The following is a 22,454-nucleotide window of genomic DNA, read 5'->3' on the forward strand; positions in this document are numbered from 1 at the left end:
CTTCCCTAACCTGCTGCCCTCTAGATGTTTTGAACTACAAAGCCCATCAGCCCCAACCAGGATGGGCAATGGTCAGGAATGATGGGCACCATAGTCCAACAATATATTGAGCACACTGGGTTGGATAACAAGCCTCATATAACCTGTGCTATACCTCAAAAGAAAATCTATTAAATATGATATATAGATTGTATTTGACCCCTAGCAAGCTCATCAAGATGTATAAAAAGGATCTAACTTATGCTGGAAGTTCCAAGAGACCGAAGGTACATTCTTTCACATGTGGTGGAAGTGTAAGCAAGCCAAAAAATATTGGGATATGATTTATGGAGAATTCAAAAATATTTTTAAGACAACAATCCCAAAAAATCTGGAAGCTTTCTTATTAGGAATAACAAATGTTGACATCCCTAAGAAGGTACTCAACCTCTTTCTCTATGGAACTACAGCTGCAAGAACCATCTACGTGCAAAAATAGAAAGAACAAGAAATTCCAACAAAAAAGGATTGGTTAAATAAACTAATAGAATATGTAGAATTGGCCAGCATTGCAACTAAGATCAGCAAGCAAGACGAGACTTGGCTGAGGGAGGAGTGGAAATTATTCGCAGATTATTTAAAAACGATATAATTGTCAGATACCGTAAATCTACAAGCAGGATTTGGTGTGTGAGAAGCAGTAATTAACAACTGGGCTAGAGATTAGAGTGAAAATGGGTTGTTAAAAAGGAGGCGCAGCACAACAAGGAACAAAAGGGAAGCCTTTTCACAACTGTATTTATTGAAATTAGGGGGGGGGGGACAAGCCTCATATAACCAACATGCTTAAATCTAATTGATGCATGAAGGGGTTAACATCGTAGAGTAAGCTGTCCTGCCAGGCTTAGCTAGGCACACCCCCTCACCTTGGGAGGAGGGTAATCAAGCCTATTGTTGTTCTTCTGTCTACTTGAGTGCCTCAGTGTGATGTGGTCTAAGCTCAGACCACATGGTTTTTATAAGCCATTCTTGAGTTCCTGTACCAAAAATTCAGGAACTTTCACCACTGTAACTAAGCCAAGTTTTTCTGCCTGTGTTTTCTGACTGGTGTATGGAAAACACATGAACATGACCTTTGGAGAGTTTGTAAGTAACCCATTTTAAACTTATCAAACACAGGGTCTTTTCTATGCTAAGGGAAGAGGGATGTTTTGGAACTCACAAGGGCATATTTTAAAGCTCTTACAGCATATATTTCCATGCTTTACTTTGCTATATAACTTGTGATTTTAAATTGAACCTGGGGTTCTCTCACCAAAGACTACTCGCCCCAAAACTTGGATCTTGACACCATGCGAATTCTCCTTGCCACTAACACAGGTTAGAGAAGGCAGCCTTCTGGCAATATTTTATTCTGCTTGGTTTATTTCAGCTTTTAAAAAACGACACAAGGCATTAAAATAAGATAAGCAGAGGAGGGTATCCTAATTTCTCACATTGGGCAGTTTCATGATGAAGTCATAAGCATTGGCTTCCTTGACAGCTTTTTCAATCTCTTCCATGGTGACGTCTTCACGGCCGTATCGAATGTTTTCTGCAATCGTGGTTTGAAATAACACAGGCTCCTGGTTCACCACACCTATAATCTCCCTCAGGTACCTTAAGTTCAGGGTCTTGATATCCTGATCATCAATGGTAATCTAAAACGAAGCACACACAAATCACACAGGAGAGTTCCACTCAGAACTCAGAATAAATATTGGCAAACTGTCATAAAAAGAATGTGTGAAGTAAAAGGGAAAATATTATCATGGGTATAGTACATAGTTTGAAAAGGGGAGTGGAAGAAAGGGGCATATCTAGTCAGGAAAGTAGGGGGGAGGGTGTTGGATAGGGACAGGATCAGACACAGCCTATTACTAGTGGTAGTCAGCTGCAAGGTTTTCGTGGAAGAGGGATAGACAAATCTGAGATAAGCCTGACAAAGCAAAGAAAAAGAGGAAATAGACCATCTCCCTAGTCAAGGAGGACGGCACGAGCATGTAAAGCAGGAGTGGCTAAACTTCATTTTATTTATTTAGGGCATTTCTTTCCCACCTTTTCCTCTGGCATAGGGCACTCTGTGAGCTTCATAGCATAGGGAACCCTGGTCTCCCAGCTCCTAGCCTCTCACTACCACACCACACTGCTACAGTCTGAGGGCTGCATTCAGCCTTGGCCAACCCTTTAGTGGTTGTGTGCTACTGGTGGGGGCGGCCAACCCATAGTCTCACATGCACACACAGGATACACAGCCCCCCCCCCACACCTCCGCAACTGATCTATGCAGATCAGCTGAGGAAGGGGAGAATTATTGCCTCCTCCCTGCTCATCAAATTATCAATGTAATGACTAGCAAAGGAGTAAATTGCCTCTTCGTTAAGGCACTGGCGTATGACCATCCCAGCATTGCATCTATTTGCTTTCCTTCTTTGTTGTCATAAAAATAAGTGAAGGGTGTTTTTTTGGGGGGGTTGGGGGGTTGGAGGGGATAGATCTGTCCCTGAACTGGGAGTTAGCCACCCCTGATGTAAAGAAACAGAGTTTCGGTTAGTTTAGGCTGGATCAGGAGGAGGAGATGTCAGGAAAAGTTGTAAGGCGGGGAGACAGGCAGAGGTCCAGGAGGAAGAAGAGCTGTTCCCACTTGAGACCTGCAAACTCGCCTTGCAACTGATTCTGAACTCCACCTTCTCTATTGCAGCACACATGCTGCCCCAGATTTAAAGCACATGGCTCTCTCGCCAAAGAATCTGTACATTCCTTGGGGAAGCCATGCATTTTAGAAGCATGGTGCAGATGTGGAACTTCATCCCTAGAGTGTTCTGTCCTGCTCCTTCCTGTTGAACTCCCAAGACCTTGTTATATTTCCTGGTTTTCATTCTGTACAGCCCAGAGTTCTGCCTCCCAGTTTTTATGCTGAATTGTTTTATCCTGCTCTTGGTTTTATTGTTTGAAATAGGTTTCGGCTCCATTTCAACTGTTTTTACTGCATTTTATGTGTTTTACTAATTCTTTCATAACTAGCTGTGAGTTTATATTATAAAGAAAAGCAAGTGTAAGAATTTCATCTGAAGAATATTAACAGCAAGACTGACACTATTTACCCTGAATACTTCAGGGCAGATATAGAATATCAGACTTTTACACCCATGTCAAATAAAATATCCATAATCTGACATTTGATATTGACAGTGCTCATGGGGGAAAAAAACATTTTATGGGCATTTGGCTCAAGTATCTTACCATGCCTTCAATAGGATCATAAAACCTCTGGATCAGCTGAACAGTTGTACTTTTCCCACAACCGCTACTGCCTACTAAGGCCACTGTCTGTCCACTGTTAACTTTCAGATTCAAGCCTTTTAACACCTGGATGAGAGGGGGGGGACACACAATGAGAGCTGCTTTAATTTTATTTTATTTGCAAGGGTTGTGCAGTATCCAGGTCCTTGGAATGCACAGTCATGATGCAAGCTCAGAGAAAAGTGAGCGACAGTGGAGCACATTCATAAATACAAATCAGACACAGCAAGTTTCCCTGACACAAACACCTGTAATTGGAGGCAGCGGTGCTTCTGAATACTAATTGCTAGGTGCTCACTGGAAGGACAGATCCTGAAGCTGAGGCTCCAATACTTTGGCCACCTGATGAGAAGAGAAGACTCCCTGGAAAAGACCCTGATGTTGGGAAAGATGGAGGACACAAGGAGAAGGGGACGACAGAGGACGAGATGGTTAGACAGTGTTCTCAAAGCTGCCAGCATGAGTTTGACCAAACTGCGTGAGGCAGTGGAAGACAGGAGGGCCTGGCGTGCTCTGGTCCATGGGGTCACGAAGAGTCGGAGATGACTAAACGACTAAACAACAACAACAACAAGGAACCACAGGAGGGGAGAATGCGCTTGTGCTTGAATCCTGCATGATGGCTTCCTGCAGGCACCTGGTTGGCCAGTGTGAGAATAGGATGAAGAGTTAGATGGGCCGTTGGCCTGTTCCAGCAAGCTCTTCTTATGTTAATTGCCTTGAAACAGATTTCATCACAGCAAGTCTCATTGGGCCATATATGGAGGTTTGTGTGTTTTTGTCTGTGTTTGTCTGGCTTTAAAGGACAAAAGCCAGGAAACGTCAAAACCAGCATTCACTACCGAGCTTCAAAAACTCAAAAAATTAGATTACAGCTCAAAAAAAATAGATAACAGTTTACAGCACAAAAGAACCCAGTGTTTATACCATTATGTCTTTATGGGTGGGGGTTGTTGGTGTTTAATTCTACTGCCCTGGGAGAATCTGGGGAAGGGCAGGTAAGAAATAATAATGAAAATGAACAGCAAATACATTTGCAAAAATACTGATAAGAGGATGCCTCACAAACGAAAAGGATTTTCATGCAGATTGTACCCAAGGCATCCAACATTTGTATTGGTGTGAAGAATCTGCTTTCAGTACGGGGGTCCGTGGGACTCAGTTATTGTTCAGCTCCAATAGGGTTTCGAACCCTACTTTAGGCAAAAGGTTCTTATTGCAGGGGGTTGGACTAGATGACCCTTGGATCCCTTCCAACTCTACAATTCTATGAGTCTATGTCTACAAAAGCACTTAGAACAGCTGAGCTTAATTATGCATTTTAAACACCATTTGGACTGTGTATTGATTTTCCCCTTAACACTTGCAAACATAATGTTAAATTTTCAACAGAAGTAAGTGGGAATTTGTATGGATTTTAACTCATAGAGTACCTGAACATCTGGCCTTGAGGGATACTTGAAATGCACATTTTGGAAAGCCAGATTTCCTTTAATTTGGTCGGGTTTGTAGCCAGCAGGTGAATAACTGTCAATTTTAGGTTCCTGTACAAAAGAAAAGAAGATAAAAAAAATCAAATTCAGGTCAGTTTCATTCTTCTGAAACTTGGAAGCAAAGTGAAATTTTGGATACCAAGCTAGCATGTAAAGATTCTGCTCACTTCATACACCCATCACCAGTGGAGACCCATCTAGACTAGATGCTACTGTTTTTAGCAAACTTGTCAAGTTTTTTTCCTTTTAAAACAAACAGTTCCCCCTTTTAATCAGGAACACAGTCATGGGAAAGAGAGGTTTAACTCTTTCTTCCCTACCACAGCCCCAACTAACACCCCACCTCATCTAAGGCCACCATTAGCCAGGAAGAAAAGCTTCCACTGAGAGGATTTCTTCCCAACACCAACATCAGAGGAAGGATTTTCCTTGCAACCATAGCAGGGAAGGAAAAGGGGTATGTTGTTATTACTACCTATACTGCAATTAACTTGCCGATCAGAAGGTCGGCGGTTCAAATCCCCGTGACGGGGTGAGCTCCCGTTGCTCGGTCCCTGCTCCTGCCAACCTAGCAGTTCGAAAGCACGTGAAAGTGCAAGTAGATAAATAGGTACCGCTCTGGCGGGAAGGTAAACGGCGTTTCCATGTGCTGCTCTGGTTCGCCAGAAGCGGCTTAGTCATGCTGGCCACATGACCTGGCTGTACGCTGGCTCCCTAGGCCAATAAAGTGAGATGAGCGCCGCAACCCCAGAGTCGGTCATGACTGGACCTAATGGTCAGGGGTCCCTTTACCTTTACCTTTACCTTTATACTGCAATTATACCCTACCTTTCCTCCAAGTGGTCCAAAGTGACATACATGGTTCTCCCCCTCCACATTTGATCCTCACAACAACCCTATGAGGTAGGCAGATCTCAGCCAGCGGTGATTACAAACTTACAACAGATCTCAGACATTTTGGCTCACTATCATTTCAAGCTTTAAAAAAGGAGGCTTACATTGTCTATGATGTTAAATATTGCATAAGCTGCTCCCCTTGCAATAGCAAACGCTTCTAGGTTTGGAGTCACCTGACCGATGGAAAAGGCGCCAATCAGAACAGCGAAGAAGACCTAAACAGGAATATTTTTCAAAACAGAAAGAAAATATGTTTATGAATCCTTTTTGCCAGATAGGATCCACATTCCTTAACTGTGATGTGGCTGATCTCCAGCAAACAGACATGTATCTAGCAGATAACGAAGGCTGACTGGTGCTTCCAGACTGTTGTTTTTTGCCGATGGGATCGCATACCAGAAAACACAGGTTGCATAATTAAAGTGGATTTGACATTTTGGTCACTCCACCCACTAAAAAGATTAGAAAGTAATGGAAAAATACACGTTTTAAAAATAATAATAATAATGGGATAACAATTGCATAATCTCCCCACACAGAAATACTGTGAGGAAATCTCAAGAAGTAGCCAGCATTAAACACCCTCCCCACAAACTGTGCAAATCAGGATGAAAGCTCAATAAAAAGTATTGATTAAATATCTGATAAGATCCCTGATTGAGTGCAATCCAGAGAAATCCCAAGGAACTTCTAAAAGCCCAGTTCTAAGCATATTTACTGAAAAGTAAATCATCACCACCACCATCATTTTATTTGTATGCTGCCTTTCCATAGTTAAAACAAGGCTCAAGGCTGCTTACAACATGGCAAGATTTACATAATTACCAACATAACAAAAGTCATAAACAATAAATAAAACACATCAAAAGGTACACAACCAAATGGAAAACCATTTCCACATAAATAATAAAATCTAAAACTAAAACATTAATATCAATAACAATTTAAAATGACATAGATAAAAAATAAAAACAATATTAAAAAGAAGCCCTCTCTGTTGAGAAGCAGCAGCAGCAGCAGCCCTCTATGGAGCCTGTCAGGCCCCACCCCAAGCCAAATGGAGGCTCCCAGCAGGTAATTACAGTTTCTAGAAAGCACGTTATACTTCCAAATAAACAACAAGAACAACAGCACAAAACATAATCCAGTGGCAACTTGATTTCCTGTCCCCTTAAAAGTAATGCAGTCCAGAGAATGTTATATCCAATTTTAATGAGATCAAGCAGGTATAAGCACAGGGAAAGGTTTAAGTACAAGGAAAAAGTTCCACTGCAAAATAGTGTTTTTAGATTCTCTCTGCATAAAATGCCATGCTAACCTTGTCAATAGTGGAGTATCACCAGGCAACTCTGTGTCACTTGCTTCATGAAAGATCACCCTACTCTAGAACAGTGTTTCCCAACCTTTTTTGGGCAAAGGCACACTTGTTTCATGAAAAAAATCTCGAGGCACACCACCATTACAGCCCCATGACGTCAGCGCGCAGCGTCACGCCGGGAGGGACATGAATTGCTAGCAAATTACATAATCACCTCCTTGAGGGCTGGCTCATCTTCTCCGAAGGCAGAACCCCATTAATTAACTGCACAGACTCACACCATAGCCAAGACGAGGGGGGAAAACCTCAGTCATTCACAGTCATGCACATGTGGGGGCTAAATGAGGACGAAGACCAGGCAGAGAACAGGGTTCAAATCACCCCACCTGGCCAGGACAATCCCTGGGTGCTCCCTTGGGCCACTTGCCTGACCCACCTCGCAGGGCTGTTGTTGCGAGGATAACACGGGGAGAACCACGCGCGCCCCTGGGAGCTCCTTGGAGGAGAAAGCGGGCGATGAATGCAATGCACGAAATATATGAGAGGCGACCAGGTTTTGCAGGTGAGGGGCCCCCGCCAGCCTCCGCTTCCAACACCCGGCGCAACAACGCCGAAGTTTCCCCCCGGGCTCGGCTCGGGGAGCAGCGCTGCTCCCCCCCGGCTCCCCTTCGCCCTCCCGGCTCTCTCTGCCGCCCACTGGGGACCCCCCTCACCTGCCAAGTCCGGAGCGCCGGTGGAAGTTGCATGCATGCATGCAGGGCGCCGCGTTGCCATTGCATTGCACTGCACTCCATGCAACGCCTGCACGCATGCATTGCCTTGCACGCCCGCCAAGGGGTCTCCCCGCGGTCCGATGCGTCCCCTCCGGCGCGGATGCAGCATTGCAAAAATAACACACACCCCCGACGCAGCCCTACCTGGGGGGCAGCCTCCGCCTCCGCTGCTCCGCCTCCGCGGGGATCCCCGGGCTCCATCCTGCCGCCCGATCTCCGCGGGGGCGCAGGCAGGCTGCGCGGGGTCTGCGCGGAAGAGCCCCTGCCCGCCCGGCCGCCGCCGCCATGCTCATTCCATGGCCGGGAGAAGAGCGCTTCAAACAAAACACCCGGCCCACCAGGCCACACTGGGAAACGTAGTTCGCGCACACCGCGCGGGCGCGGAGCCCAAGGGTGAGGGGACTACGGATCCCGGCAGCCCCCGCGCCGTTGACGGAGGGGGAGAGGCCGGGTGCAGGGATGGAGGGACGGGTGGGCGAGCAAGTGAGTGAGTGGCAGCCGCCAAGCCTTGGCCGAGAGCCAGGAAGGGCCTCCCCGGAGGAGGAGGAGGGAGGCGCAGAGTGGGAGGGAGGGAGGGAACCCCAGGGGTCATCTAGTGACGGCGCCCCAATCGAAAATTTGACTTTATAAAAAAAAAATCTTTCGAATTTTTTTATTTTTCCCGCGGCACACCAGGCAACATTTCGCGGCACACTAGTGTGCCGCGGAACAGTGGTTGGGAAACACTGCTCTAGAAAACCCACAGTGGAAACCTGCAGCAATGCTGTTATGTACTTGAGTTGAATAGGATCCAAAATGCAGCAGTCTGATTGGTTCTAGAACAATAGGATTCAGAATGCAGCAGTCTGATTGGTCCTAGAACAATGCAGCAGTATGATTGGTCTGCAGGAGCCACCCAACCCAGCTCCTGATTGGCCTACAGGAGAATTACGGAATTAGGCAATCACGTGCAGCCCATTGTGTAAATAATGTACCGTATTTTTCGCTCTATAACACGCAGATTTTTTCTCCTAAAAAGGAAGGGGAAATGTCTGTGCGTGTTATGCAGCGAATGTGTGGTCCCTGTAGCCGAAAAATAAGGCAAAAATCAAACCGCGCTTCAGGGAGAAGGGAGCTCCGTGAGAAAGCTGTTGCTTTCCTGCATTCTGCCTCAGGGTCTCTCTGCCCACCCTGCTCTGTTTCGTTGCTGTGTTTGCTCAAACGGAACAAAGAGCAGGGAAAGCCCCTCCCCTCCAGGCAAGTAGAGAGGAAAGCAGAGCGTCCGAACAAAGAGCAGGGAAAGCCCCTCCCCTCCAGGCAAGTAGAGGGGAAAGCAGAGCGTCCGAACAAAGAGCAGGGAAAGCCCCTCCCCTCCAGGCAAGTAGAGGGGAAAGCAGAGCGTCCCTCGCTCTATCCTGTCCCTGCTCCGGAGGGAACAATGTTTGTGAAGGGAAGAGAGATTACAGGTTCGGCTTAAAATTCTGATTTGACTTCCTGCTTTTTGTTTTTGGAGACACACAGCATTCAAATATGCTTTCTTCCATTTAAAAGGATGAAATCCTTAAACAGTGGCTGGCTTGTGTGGGTGGGTGGGGGAAAACTTTTGCCTTCCTTTCCTCACGTTATAGCCCTCTCCTGCATTCTTAGCCTTCTGTGTTTTTCCTTCCCTCCCCACTTAAAATGTGGTTACAAAGCATGGATCCACATGGATCCTCAGGATCTTTGCATTGGGTCACCCCAAATTCACCATCAGAGCACACAGCATGTCCATGGCTACAGCCTGTCCCCCCCCCCAAAAAGAATCACACACCCATTATTGCCTGGGGCTGCAATGGTGCAAAAACGTGGTTACAAAGCATGGATCCACAGGGATTCTCAGGATTTTTGCATTGGGTCACCCCAAATTCACCATCAGAGCACATAGCATGTCCATGGCTACAGCCTGCCCCCCCCCCAAATCACGCACCCACTGTTGCCTGGGGCTGCAATGGTGCAAAAACGTGGTTACAAAGCATGGATCCACAGGGATTCTCAGGATTTTTGCATTGGGTCACCCCAAATTCACCATCAGATCACATGTCTGTGGCCACAGCATGAATCACAAAAATGATACGTCCACTGTTTCATTCAGAATATTTTTTCCCTTGTTTTCCTCCTCTAAAAACGATGTGCGTGTTATGGTCAGGTGCGTGTTATAGAGCGAAAAATACGGTATATAAAGCAGATACTTTGGGGGAACTTTCATTCCTCCTTACCACTATGAGCTGAATAAAGAGCATGAAATCCACTGTCGACTCCTAGTATATTTCAAATGCTCAGGCGCTAAAGCCAACCTCACAGCCACCAGGCCCAGGGCTTGTGCAGTGGCTTGTGCAGTGGCTCATGAACCAATGAAAATTATCGTGAGATGATGCTTCCCCTTAAGTTACCAAGCCACAAACCAACTATTCTGCTAAATCAATGGAAAATCCTTCTGTGCCTAAAAGCATTATTTATGAGGCCTAGAGCAGCTTCGTATGCATTAATTTCTTCCTAATGCCTGGTTCCACATTTTGGAAGGCAGAACAGGGGAGGGGATGAAAAACACTGTGTACCTCCCCCACCAGCCCCCAAAATTATGCCTTTTCATGCTGTGCCAGCAAGTGAACGAGAGATATGCAGAGCCTCCCCAAATCATAATATACAGCCCCTTTCCTCCTCCTTGCTTAAATAGGTGGAAATTGGCAGGGGGAGCATAGCACCACAATGCTCGGCTGCACAATGGAAGGAAGCTAGCGCATGTGTCAGGGGATAAACCAGGATGCACTTGGCGTCACTGGCCTGGGAACTTGAAGTAGAAAGTTCAGGCAAGGTCAGGGACACAGAAGAAAATGAGGCAGCGATGGAGCAAGCAGACCAAGTCATCACAGACTTGGATATGGGGAAAGCAAAGCAAAGCTATGAACCAACAGACTGGTCCAAAGGTACACTCGCAAAGTGACAGTGTCAAGCGTTGGCAAGGCTGGACATTTGCAGGCAGCCCACAATCCCAGCATGGGTTCCCACTGACAAAAACATCCTGGAATCTACTGCAGTTAGGTGGTAGACCTGCTGAATTTGGCACATGGAGGGTGTCTTGCTCAAGGACCCCCCAGAACCTGGGGGGAAATAGGAAGCTGGCTTATACTGAGACCATTGGTCTACCTAGCTCAGTATGGTCTAGACCAGGTGTGGGGAACCTTTGGCCCTCAAGATGCTTCTGCACTACAATTCCCATCAGCCCCAGCAAACAGGACCAATGTTTTTCCAAAATGGCATAGTTTTGCTGTCTGGCAGCCTTAGCACTTTTGGGAGGAGGAGTAGCATAAAAAATACAATACTTTATTTATTTTGTGGGTGCTTTTATGCGTCTACCAATATGACAGTTCATAGGTAGTGAAATGTACAGAGCCTCATCATTCATCACAAAGACCCACTTAGCCTCTGAGCAATCTTGAATTTCAGTGTAGAATATGTCCTTTTTTTGGTGGGGGGGACGCGGGTGGCGCTGTGGGTTAAACCACAGAGCCTACAACTTGCCGATCAGTAGGTCGGCGGTTTGAATCCCCAACGGGGTGAGCTCCCATTGCTCAGTCCCTGCTCCTGCCAACCTAGCATGTCAAAATGCAAGTAGATAAATAGGTAGTGCTTTGGAGGGATGGTAAATGGTGTTTCTGTGTGCTGCTCTGGTTCGCCAGAAGCAGCTTAGTCATGCTGGATGGAAGCTGTACGCCGGCTCCCTTGGCCAATAAAGCGAGATGAGCGCCGCAACCCCAGTGTCCGTCACGACTGGACCTAATGGTTAGGGGTCCCTTTACCTTTACCTTTATGGAGAGAAGACTGAACAGCTGTTCACCAAAACTTACTGTTAGGACTTTCCCAATGCTGTAACCTTCATCCAGTATCAAGGTAGTTCCATACCAGAAAGCCAATGCATATGCAGCATATATTAATAAGAAAGCAATCCCCATGGACATATTGGCAGTCACAGCCTTTTTAATTCCAAGTCTTTTAGCATCTTCTAAATTTTTATGATATCTGAAAGAAAAATAGCAACCTGATTGAATTATGTTATCTCCAATTGATAGGAAAATGCATTTTCTCTCCCATTTTTATTATTTATTTTTGCTAGAATTTCTTTGAAAATACGCAGTCCATTCACACATAAAATATTTTTTGTAGTCAACATATCTATGTACAGTACATATATTTTAAAATCCTACACAGAAGTGATAAAAATGTATGTTTAGTGGTTCCAAAAGAGCACTCCTTCTGCAGAAATTTATGCAATTTGCTAAAACAAAAAACAACAACTAGCCAGTTAGGTCCTAAACAAATGCCAAGATAGTTGTCTGTTAACATAATCATTCCAACTTTTAAAATCTTCTCTCTCACACCCCCTAGTTCAATAATTGTCCCTACAATATTTTGAATGGTCAGCACAATTGCCTCTGCTGTTTCAGAGCTTTCCAAACTGTGTGTTGTCCCTGCACCCCAGAGTTGGAAAGGGGTTAGTTTAACCTCTAGTTTGCTAGTAAAACTGAATGACTGTGTCGCGAAGTGATGAATGTCTAAAAAGTGTGTCAGTAAACAGGAAAAGTTTGGAAAGTTCTGTGCTATATGATGTGGTCAAGACATGACATTCTAGGAGCCAGAAACAGTGGAAGGATCACCGTATGGCGTCACTTCAAATTAAGTTTGCCACCTATCTCCTGTCTGCCAATTACCTGTAGGCAGGAGTAGCTACATAGGGAATGTTTAAATTAGGGATCAGGAGCCTCAAGCCCAGGGGTCACAGCTCCATAGGCATCTTAACTTTCCAGACCACTGATCTATGGCCCTTCTCATTTTAAATCATCAACAAGCGGGAGGGGGGAGGGGTTACTGGCCTACTGCTCACTAACCTTTGGTGGCATTTAGCCAGGGTTCAGATTTTGTCATTTAGAGTTTGGTATATTTCAAACAGTGAAAATCCGGCCAGAAAAGTTGTTGTTGGGGGGTTTTTTTTGGCCATAGTTGTTGACCCTTTTGGGTAAATTTGCAGAAAAGAAAGAAGAAGCTTTTGAGCTATTTTTAAGCAAAATTACCAAAAATGACACTGCCCGCATGGGTTGCCATATGTCTGGATTTTCCCAGAATTTTTTAGCAATTTCCATCCAGTCACTGCTTCCGAATGTCTGAGAAATTCCGGACATATGACAACCCTAGGTTTGGAAAAGGTCAAATACAGAATAATCCAGGTGTATATCTATAGCCAGTGGCCACAAAACATAACCTGACCTCTCAATTTCTTTCTTCTGTCCTCCAAAAGCCATCACCGTCTTAATTGATGAGAGAACCTCCTCAGCAACAGATCCAGCTTTTGCATATGCAGCAAGCTCCTTGTTGGTGAATGCAGTAAGGACCTGTGAGATAAAGACATTGTCAATTTCAATGCTATGATCCAATACTATTGTGTGCGAGACACTTGCTTCTTTTCCTTCCCCTATACTTCCCTATTAATGCTCCAAAACAATCATGGTGTAATACAGTGGTCGAGAATCTGTGTCCCTGCATATTCTAATCGATATTCACAAAGCAGGGGCCAACAATGGAGAGACCACACAGGCAAGACCCAATCACTCAACACTTCCCTCCCCAAGAAAAGCTTCACCCTCAAAAAGACCTGTTGTTCATGTGATAGTGATGGTGTAGACATGTACATATTGTGGGAAATTATCTAGGTCAGGCTTTCCAAAACTTGGGGTCTCCAACTGTTTTTTGACTACAACTCCCATCACCCCTAGCTAGCAGGACCAGTGGTTAGGGAGGATGGAAACTGTAGTCTCAATGCAGCTGGAGAGACTCAAGTTTGGGTAACCCTGATCTAGGTCATGGGTAGAGAAACTAAGGCCTAGGGGCCAAATGTGGCCCTTCCAAGCCTCCCTATCTGGCCCTCAGAACCATCCCCACAGTGTCCCACCTATCTCCAGGCCACACCCATCATTGGTCTTGCTTTGCATCCCAAATGCTTTTGACTAGCTGAAATGTGGCCTTGAACTCTGACAATGCCTCTTGCTTGTCTGGACAAATGATAGTGTGGTGTGTGAACAGAAACTAAGGTCAACATTCACATCCATTGCTCCATCCATGTTTGCCTCTGTCCTCACCCCTACTGGCATCCCTCTGAATGTTGCCCAGAAGGGAACATGGCTTCTGGGCTAACCTGATGATCTGAGGAAGCAAAGAAGCTTGCCAGAAAGATAAAAGCCCTCGCTGACCTTAGTTATCTCTGCTCAACACAAAAGCCATCGGAAACAAAGTTTTAGAGGTAGCCAGAGTGGTGTTTTCATAACCGAACAATACTTATTGTGCACGTTACCCTAGCATTTCAGCAAAATTATACCCACCTTTGCCCAGATTGCAGCTGAGAGCCCCAGAACAGGACTGACCGCAAGTATTACAAGAGTCAATTTCCATCCTTTGGCAAACCCAACTATAAATCCTGTTAGAAATGTAGCTACTCCCTGGATGAGCATTGACATTTTGTCACCAATTCCTTCGTTGATCTTGGAGACATCACTAAAAACAAATCAAGGTAGACCGATTAGGGCAAAATTTAGGTCAGGAAAACCAACAAGACGCATTTCTACAAGGTATTCCTGTTATGCTGCTACGGAATTCACAACTCAAATGCTACAAAATATTCATTTAGCCCCAGAGATACGGATGCCAATGCTACAGGTTTTCATCGAAAGCAAAAAAGTAATTACCGTATTTTTTGCACCATAACACTCACTTTTTTCCTCCTAGAAAGTAAGGGGAAATGTCTGTGCGTGTTATGGAGCAAATGCCTACAGGTGGCGGGGGGGATCTGCTGCAGTCGTGAGCAGAGGATCCATGGTTCCCCTTCCTTCCCTCCTCCGTGGTTACAAAGCATGGATCCACATGGATCCTCAGGATTTTTGCATTGGGCTACCCCAAACTCACTGTCAGATCACATGTCTGTGGCCACAGCATGAACCACAAAAATCATATATCCACTATTTCGTTTAGAATATTTTTATTCTTGTTTTCCTCCTCTAAAAACTACGTGCGTGTTATGGTCTGGTGCGTGTTATAGAGCGAAAAATACGGTACTTTTATTCTGATCCCCATCCCCTTCCTGCAGAGCCTTTCAGATCTACGTGGATATTTTACAAGAGTCATGGGACACTTTAAGGGCAGGTTTATCGCAGCATAATCTTCAATGAACCAACAATATTCTTCCACAGTTGACAGCAGTAGCATTATTAGGGACTGGCCTTCGGGACACGGGGCTGTATCCAGCATTCCGTATCTGCTAGAAGGGAAGGGCCATAGCTCAGTGGTAGAATGTCGGCTTTTCATGTTTAATCCCTGGCATTTCCAGGTAGGACTGGGAGACCCTGGAGAGCTGCTGCCTGTCAGTATGGACAAGATTGAGCTACATGGACTCAGTATAAAGCAGCTCCCTGCCTTCCTAGTGCAAAGGCCCTTGTGCTAGCTGGCAGGTGCATTTTAATGCTGCGCAACAGAGGGATCCAATGCAGCAGTTGCACTAGGAGAAACTCGTTGTGCAATAGATTGCACTGAAATGGCTGACCTGCACTGCCAGCAGTCTCCTTTTCTGGCTCCCAGCTCTGCCCCCGGATTGGCTGATGGTGCAGGCCAGGTGGAAGCCCTGCAGCCTATGGGGACAGCCCAGGGGGAGGAGCAAGGGGCAGCCAAGGTAGCCAAGGTAGCCGTGGGCCAGGGCAGCCCGCGCCTGGTCACAAAAGCTGCCCATGTCAGGAATGGTGAGCGGTCATTGCCAACAAAGTTACCAGCAACCAGCTTATGCACTCTCTTGCGCAACAGAATACCACTGCCTCAAAACATTTCACCCAAGAAACAAATACACCATTAAGTGACTTTAACTTAGTGCTACATTGGATACAACCCATTAGGTCTTTTGTACCGGAACCTAAACCTCTTGCCCTTTCCCCGTTATTAAATTTTTTTCTCTCTTTCTCAATTTTAATATTCCTCTCTGCTTTAATATGAGCAATACTACTTTAAGCTGAGCAATTCTACTTTAAAAACTGAACACCTAAAACTCTACCAATATACAGGAACCTCTGCTTGCTTTCTTGCTTTTATTTATTTCATAAAATTTATATTTTGCTTGTATGTAGAAAACCTCGAAGTGCTTTGCCAAAAGAAGAAAACAAGGTATCGGTTTAAAAAACCCCACACCAATTAAACATTCAGAAAATCAAAACCTGCAGTAAACTAAAAACACATCAGCATTCTGGAAATCTGGGTCTAAAAAAAATGCTTTTAGTAGGCATCAAAAAGAGTATGGTGTAGATGACTTCCTGATTTCAATAGACAGGGGCTTCCAAAGTATAGGTCGTCCAGATGCGTGATTGGTGTTATGTGACGCATGGTGCAGTGCCAGTTCCGCAGATTGAGTTGGTCACAACGGCATTTATAGGGTAAAGCGATCTCACAGATAAACTGGTCACAAAGTTGTTATGGGCTTTATATACTTGGACTTCACCCGACAGCAGATTAGAAACCAGTTCAGCACAGGTGCTATATGCTAGCAAAGTCTCACTCCAACCAGCAATTGTGCCACACTAACTGCAGCTTCTGGAACGAGCACAATTTTTTTACGCGGATTAATCAAGCCAGTAACAGAATAAAAATTTGGTTTTCTGTTGAAGAAAATACACCAGCCACATATTAAATAGATATACTCACTCTATAAGACGAGTATTCAATTCCCCAACATCATTTACATCGAACCATCCAATTTCTTGCCGCATGACAGCATGGAAAAAGCGTTGCCTAATTCTCTTGATCTGGCGGCCGGCTGCCAGTGTCCAGCATGCAATGTGAGCATAGGCAGCAATAAGGACACCAGCTCCTATTCCTGAGTAATAGTATGAATGTCTGAAAGCACAATGTTGCAGAGGCAAGTTCAAGAAGGGCACCCGTGCAAGTCATTAGCATCACAAAATGGTCTTTGGGAAGAATCTTTTTCATTTGCGAGTATAGAATACATTCAATATGCACAGCTAATGCTGGAGCCCATCGCGATCTGGTCCAGCATCTCCTCCTGCCCCCTGCGGCTAACTAAAGTGCCTATGGGAATACCACAAGCAGGACAGGGAAGTGATAGTTTTATTATTTATTATTATTATTTTATTTTTTACATTTACTGTATATACCACTTTTTCCTCCAAGGTTCTCCTTCTCCCCCCATTTCATCCCTGTGAGGTAGGTTAGGCTAAGAGATGGTGGCTGGCCCAAGGTCACCCAGAAAGCTTCGCAGCTGAGTGGGAATTTGAATCCTTGTCTCCAGCACTCTTAACCATCACACCATTCTGGCTCTCTGAAGCTGGGACTCACCACCTGGTATTCTGAGATTGGAGATAACCCTGTCATTCACTCACGACTAGAGCTATTGCTAACGTGATCCCCCATGAATTTCCCCAATTCCCTTTCTGTGCCATTTGAGGTTGAGTTTGCCAACTATCAGTGTGACCCTAATCATGCCTACTCAGAATTAAGTCCTATTGAATTCAGTGGGGGTTACTCCTAGGTAAAGAGTTAGGATTTCAGTTTTAATCACGACATTTTATGGTAGCAGTTTCCATAGTTTAAACGTGTGTTAATTGAAGATGTACTTCCAAGGGTGGCTCCAGAAGGGGGTAAAAGGGAGTAAACCCGCCTCCAAACAAGAAGCTTGCCCCCTCTCCCCCCCCCCGCCCTCATGTCATTAACTGTTACTTTCCTTTCAGTGATCTTAGCTGGTTGCACTAAGAGGCAAAGGAGAAGGGTGGGGAGTTGGAGGTGTAAATGATTATGAGACTTTGAAAAGCTGGTACCACTGACTACCAGCAATACCATGGTTGTTGAATTACCATCATTGTTAATTAAGCTAAATACCTTTAATTGGATTTTGAATAAATGTACAATTAATTGTTATTATTCCGAATTTTATTGTACTATTTTATTGTGCTAGTGGGTCATTATATTTTGAATAATGCTTTTTTATAGGGTAGAGTAGGGGGGCACTAGAGTTGAGTTTATGGAACCAAGTTGGGGGGGCGCCCTTTAAAACAATACAGTGGTACCTCGGGTTAAGTACTTAATTCGTTCCGGAGGTCCGTTCTTAACCTGAAACTGTTCTTAACCTGAAGCACCACTTTAGCTAATGGGGCCTCCTGCTGCCGCCGTGCCTCCGGAGCACAATTTCTGTTCTCATCCTGAAGCAAAGTTCTTAACCCGAGGTACTATTTCTGGGTTAGTGGAGTCTGTAACCTGAAGTGTATGTAATCTGAAGCGTATGTAACCTGAGGTACCACTGTACCTTTGTTGCAGTGGCATAGCATAGTTTGCTGGCTCGTGGGGCAGGCAGGAGGCACCAGCCCAGCCCTCACTGTCAACGCCACCAAGGCAATCCCACCCCCAAAGCAGCAAAGCAGAGCTATGCTGACCCGCTTGCCCGCCTGCACAGGGGGAGCCCAAGAGGCTGACGTGGCCCTTGGTGGGCAGAGAGAAGCAATGGGGTCATGGGGGGGGGGGTTTGCCTGGTTTGCATTGCCTCAAGAACTTTGCTCCCGGGGCCATGGCACCCCTGTTTAGGAATACATAAATAACAGAGTATAAATCCTGAAGCAGCTGAGGTGCAAGACAGCAAGAGTTCATTGTAGTGAGATGTCCTCATTGAAAGGTGAGGTTTTGACAGAGCATGTGAAGGAAATGGCATGCCTACTTAACACGTACAGTGACAACCCTACACATTTTTCAACTCTAGTCTTTTGTGCTTGTGAAATCACTTGGGCTTTTCTTTTTTTTTCTCCTATCATAGGAGACATAATTTATTGCGCTTGCAATGATAGATTGATTTCAGAAGCAAACAAGTTCAGGCTTTCATCCAGGATGCATTCTGCCCTTTGTACATACGGGCTGGGCCTTCAAGAGGCCAAAGTTTCAACTATGTATACGAAATGAGTTATGCCACATTAGCTTTAAGGCTTGTATTCACATTCATAATGAAGGTCACAAGGTAACTGGAAGGGAGAGAGCGAAAGGCAAAAAGGGAGAAGAAATGGGAAAGGAGAGCTTAATAGGCTTTAACTGTTTTAAATGTTACTCCAGCCATGTGGAAAACATCCCTGAGACAGTGCTCAACATGGGAGTCGTAATATATATATAAATAAATATGATTACCAAACTATGTTCTGAGACCATGCTGGAGTTCTCCTGACTGGTAGCGGCATTTTTCTGCACAGGAATGCTTTCCTCCCACCATTCTGGGTGACTGAATCACACCCACGCAGGCATGGCTCTCAAGACTGCAGTACAGTCATAAAGGTCTACCAGGGATGGCCCTACCATTAGGTGGAGTGAGGCTGTTGCCTCAAGCAACAAATGCAAGGAATGGGAGCCAATGGCAGTGAGGTACTGAAAGGGGGCAGAGTTGTAAGTACCATCTGGCCTGCTCAATACTCCTTATGCTAGCCTGTTGTCCACAGGTGTGGTAGAAGGTGCTTTCTTGTTGCCAGTGTATCAATCTAGCCAACTTCTACTCGTGGATCTAGCCCACTTCTATTCATGGAAAGGGGATGAAGGGCACTGCTGCCACAGACAGCAAAATATCTGAGGGTCAGCCCAATTCCTTCAAGCAACTGTTAAGATTTTTTGATACCTGTTAAACAGTATTCACACCACAATCTGACTTTCAGACTACTGCCATACTGTATCCAGGCTCACACCACCTGCCTTGTTATATTAAGGGACATCTGAGATACGGAACAAAATACCAGTATATGTAATGATCAAAATGCCTTAAAAAACAAAATAAAAAGGTACCTTGTCATTTGCTCTTGCAGGGTTTCAGAAATATTAGGGAGAGATACATTAACTAAAGATTCGTTACCTAAATGAAAGGAAATGGGGGGAAAGGTTAAGTGATTATTAGTAAAGATAGCACTATCACACTACCAACTCATTTTTGCTTGTTGTTTGGTAAAGCTCAGCCTATTTCCAATCCATGACAGACCATGATCAGAGCGACACTTCTCAGTCACTTTACTGTTAGGACCTCAAAACAGTTGCAAAGCCCCACTGATATCCTTTGCTCATATCTGGGTGAATGCCTCAGGCTGCCCTCCTTTCTGGCTCTTCCCTCTTCTCCTCCTGGAAACTGATTTACTTTTTCTAGCTGAACGTGAATGTAAGGTCCTTTTGAGGAAAAAAAAGTTGAATTTGATATATCCTCTCAGTCACCATTATCACCTTAGCAGCTTCTACAGTTATTTTTTCAGGAGCATTATTTCAAAGACTGCACAACTTCGGCTACTGTATTTTCTAATCTCATAGTGAAGCGGCTCCTAGCCTACTTGGACACCTGGGCACATTGGGAATTCCCCCCAGTAAACTGTTATGGGCACCACAGAACAGCCATTTCACCATAGAAAAACAGGTGGCGCTCAAAACTTTCCACACCCCCAAAAAACCACCACCAACAGGCACCCCAAAACAAACCAAACAGAGAGAAAAAAGTAAGCAATACCCCTCAACCAAACAACCCACCCTAATTGGAAGTGGCTGGAAACCTTAGCATTAATGGGGAGGGGTTCCTCAAACCAGCATGGTGCCCATCGTCACCACATTAGAGACCCCAAACATAATGAAATCCCATGGTTCCTATTCTGCAGTGCTTTTCCTTGAAACCAAGACAGCATGGTTTCCAAAGGAAGAGGCCAGTTGAGTCAAAGAACTGTAAGATCAGCTAGACCAGGGGTCTGCAACCCGCGGCTCCGGAGCCGCATGTGGCTCTTTTACACCTTTGCCGTGGCTCCGGGGTGGATACTAGTGATGGGAGGAGGCGCATTGTGCGCCCCGACACTCCCCACTGTGGCGGGCGCTGTACTGGCTGTGACGTCGCATGGGGGCGGTGCGTGCGTTAGTCACGCACCATCCCGACGTCACCTTCCCACCCACCCACCCGCTACATTGTAAGTGGCATGTACGCTGGTCACTGCATTGAAAGAGGGCATGTACGCTGGTCACTGTTTTGAAGGGGAGTTAAGAATACACACACACAAAAAGGTAAATTGTTAATTTAACGTTTATTTCTATGAGGAGGAGTAATTCTGAGGGGTCAAACAAAGAAATAATAAAAAAGTGAGAAAAAAGTTATTTTTATAATGACGAGTTTTGCGGCTCCCAGGTTTTTTTCCCTTTGGAAACGGGTCCAAGTGGCTCTTTTTGTCTTAAAGGTTGCAGACCCCTGAGCTAGACAATTGATCAGCTATAAAGATAAGTGGTTTCAGGACATGGTGCAAAGGTAGACGAAACAAACACCTTGCTGAAGCAAAGCAAGCCTGGGTCTGGTCAATGCCTGGATGGGGAGGCATCTAGGAACTCTATATAAGCCACCACCAGTTGCATGAGGATATAAAGGATATATATAATATGTATACACTTATCCTTTTTTAAAAAAAATAATGATATTTATTACTTTTCAAACAGTTTCAACACAACACTACAAACAAAAAAGAGAAAAAAAGAACAATACAAATACAATACAAAAACACTACATACAAAACAAAACAAAAACAAACAAAAACAATTTAAAAGCACCTCAAACATTTTCAATATCTTATCTTTCATTTGCTTATTTCCAACGACCTCCTCACACCTCCCTTTTTGTATTCCACTTCTATTAATTGTTTCAGAAATTCCTTTCCATCTTCCTCTGTTTTCTATCCTATACTTATCTTAACACATTCTTGCCTTATTTTTTCCTTTAATTTTCTATTAATCTATTTATACTTAATTCCTAATAGCATTTCTACTAAAGCCATATAACTTCATTCCAACAATCTTCTAACATTCCTTAATTTTACAATATTTCTATAAATAGTCTTTAAACTTTTTCCAGTCTTCTTCCCCCGACTCTTCTCCCTGGTCTCGGATCTTGCCAGTCATTTCCGCCAATTCCATATAGTCCAATCAACTTCATCTGCCATTATCCAACACTTCAGTGCTTTCAAGAAACAGCCATTCTCTCAGCCAGCAAAAAGCAGATGGTTCACAACAAAGTTTAGGGGTCTGGCAGGGCAAGTCCACCTCCTTCTTTGGCATCCATCAATATCTTAAATTTTACTCGAGGCTTCCTGCCCTGCCAAACAAATCTAGAGACGTCCCTCTGCCACCTCCTAGAACAATCCATCCCATCCAAAGCTTGCAATGTTTGAAACAAAAGCAACATCCCTGACAACACAGCAACCCTCATCCCCACCACAGCAACTCGGCCCAACAATAACAACTTCAGATTTGTCCATATTTCCAAATCCCCCTTCTCTTCAATCCAACGTCCTTCACAGTTATCCTTGAATAAATTCACATTTCTGGCGGTCATACTAACCCCCAAATACCTCTCTTTCTCAACCGATGTTAGTCCTGTCTCCTCCTGAAACTCTGTCAAGCTTTCCTTTTCCTCAGGTAGGGCTCTGATCCTCAAATTCATCTGTTTCTCTTTAAGTTCAATCATAACAAATGTCAGCTTATGTTCATCAAGTTGTCCTTGTATGGATGGGACTCTCTCTCTCTCCAGTTGTATTGCTTTACATTCAGCAGCAAGGGTTTTCTCCT

General features: G+C 44.7%; 1 protein-coding gene across 5 annotated transcripts in view; it reads right to left on the minus strand.

Moving 5' to 3' along the window:
- ABCB1 (ATP binding cassette subfamily B member 1) overlaps positions 1-22,454 on the minus strand; it is a 68,507-nt gene that overhangs the window by 23,318 nt on the left and 22,735 nt on the right. For all 5 annotated transcript variants that reach the window (XM_083467379.1, XM_083467377.1, XM_083467376.1 and 2 more), the window contains 9 exons: positions 19,665-19,731; positions 16,545-16,736; positions 14,189-14,360; positions 13,080-13,204; positions 11,666-11,837; positions 5,813-5,926; positions 4,755-4,865; positions 3,262-3,387; positions 1,476-1,679 (listed from right to left, as the gene is read on the minus strand). In XM_083467379.1, the coding sequence (XP_083323505.1) occupies positions 1,476-1,679; positions 3,262-3,387; positions 4,755-4,865; positions 5,813-5,926; positions 11,666-11,837; positions 13,080-13,204; positions 14,189-14,360; positions 16,545-16,736; positions 19,665-19,731 (1,283 nt within the window). The remainder of the gene's footprint in view (positions 1-1,475; positions 1,680-3,261; positions 3,388-4,754; positions 4,866-5,812; positions 5,927-11,665; positions 11,838-13,079; positions 13,205-14,188; positions 14,361-16,544; positions 16,737-19,664; positions 19,732-22,454) is intronic.

This window comes from Podarcis liolepis, assembly GCF_965112155.1.
Source record: "Podarcis liolepis genome assembly, chromosome: 12".
NCBI lineage: Eukaryota > Metazoa > Chordata > Lepidosauria > Squamata > Lacertidae > Podarcis > Podarcis liolepis.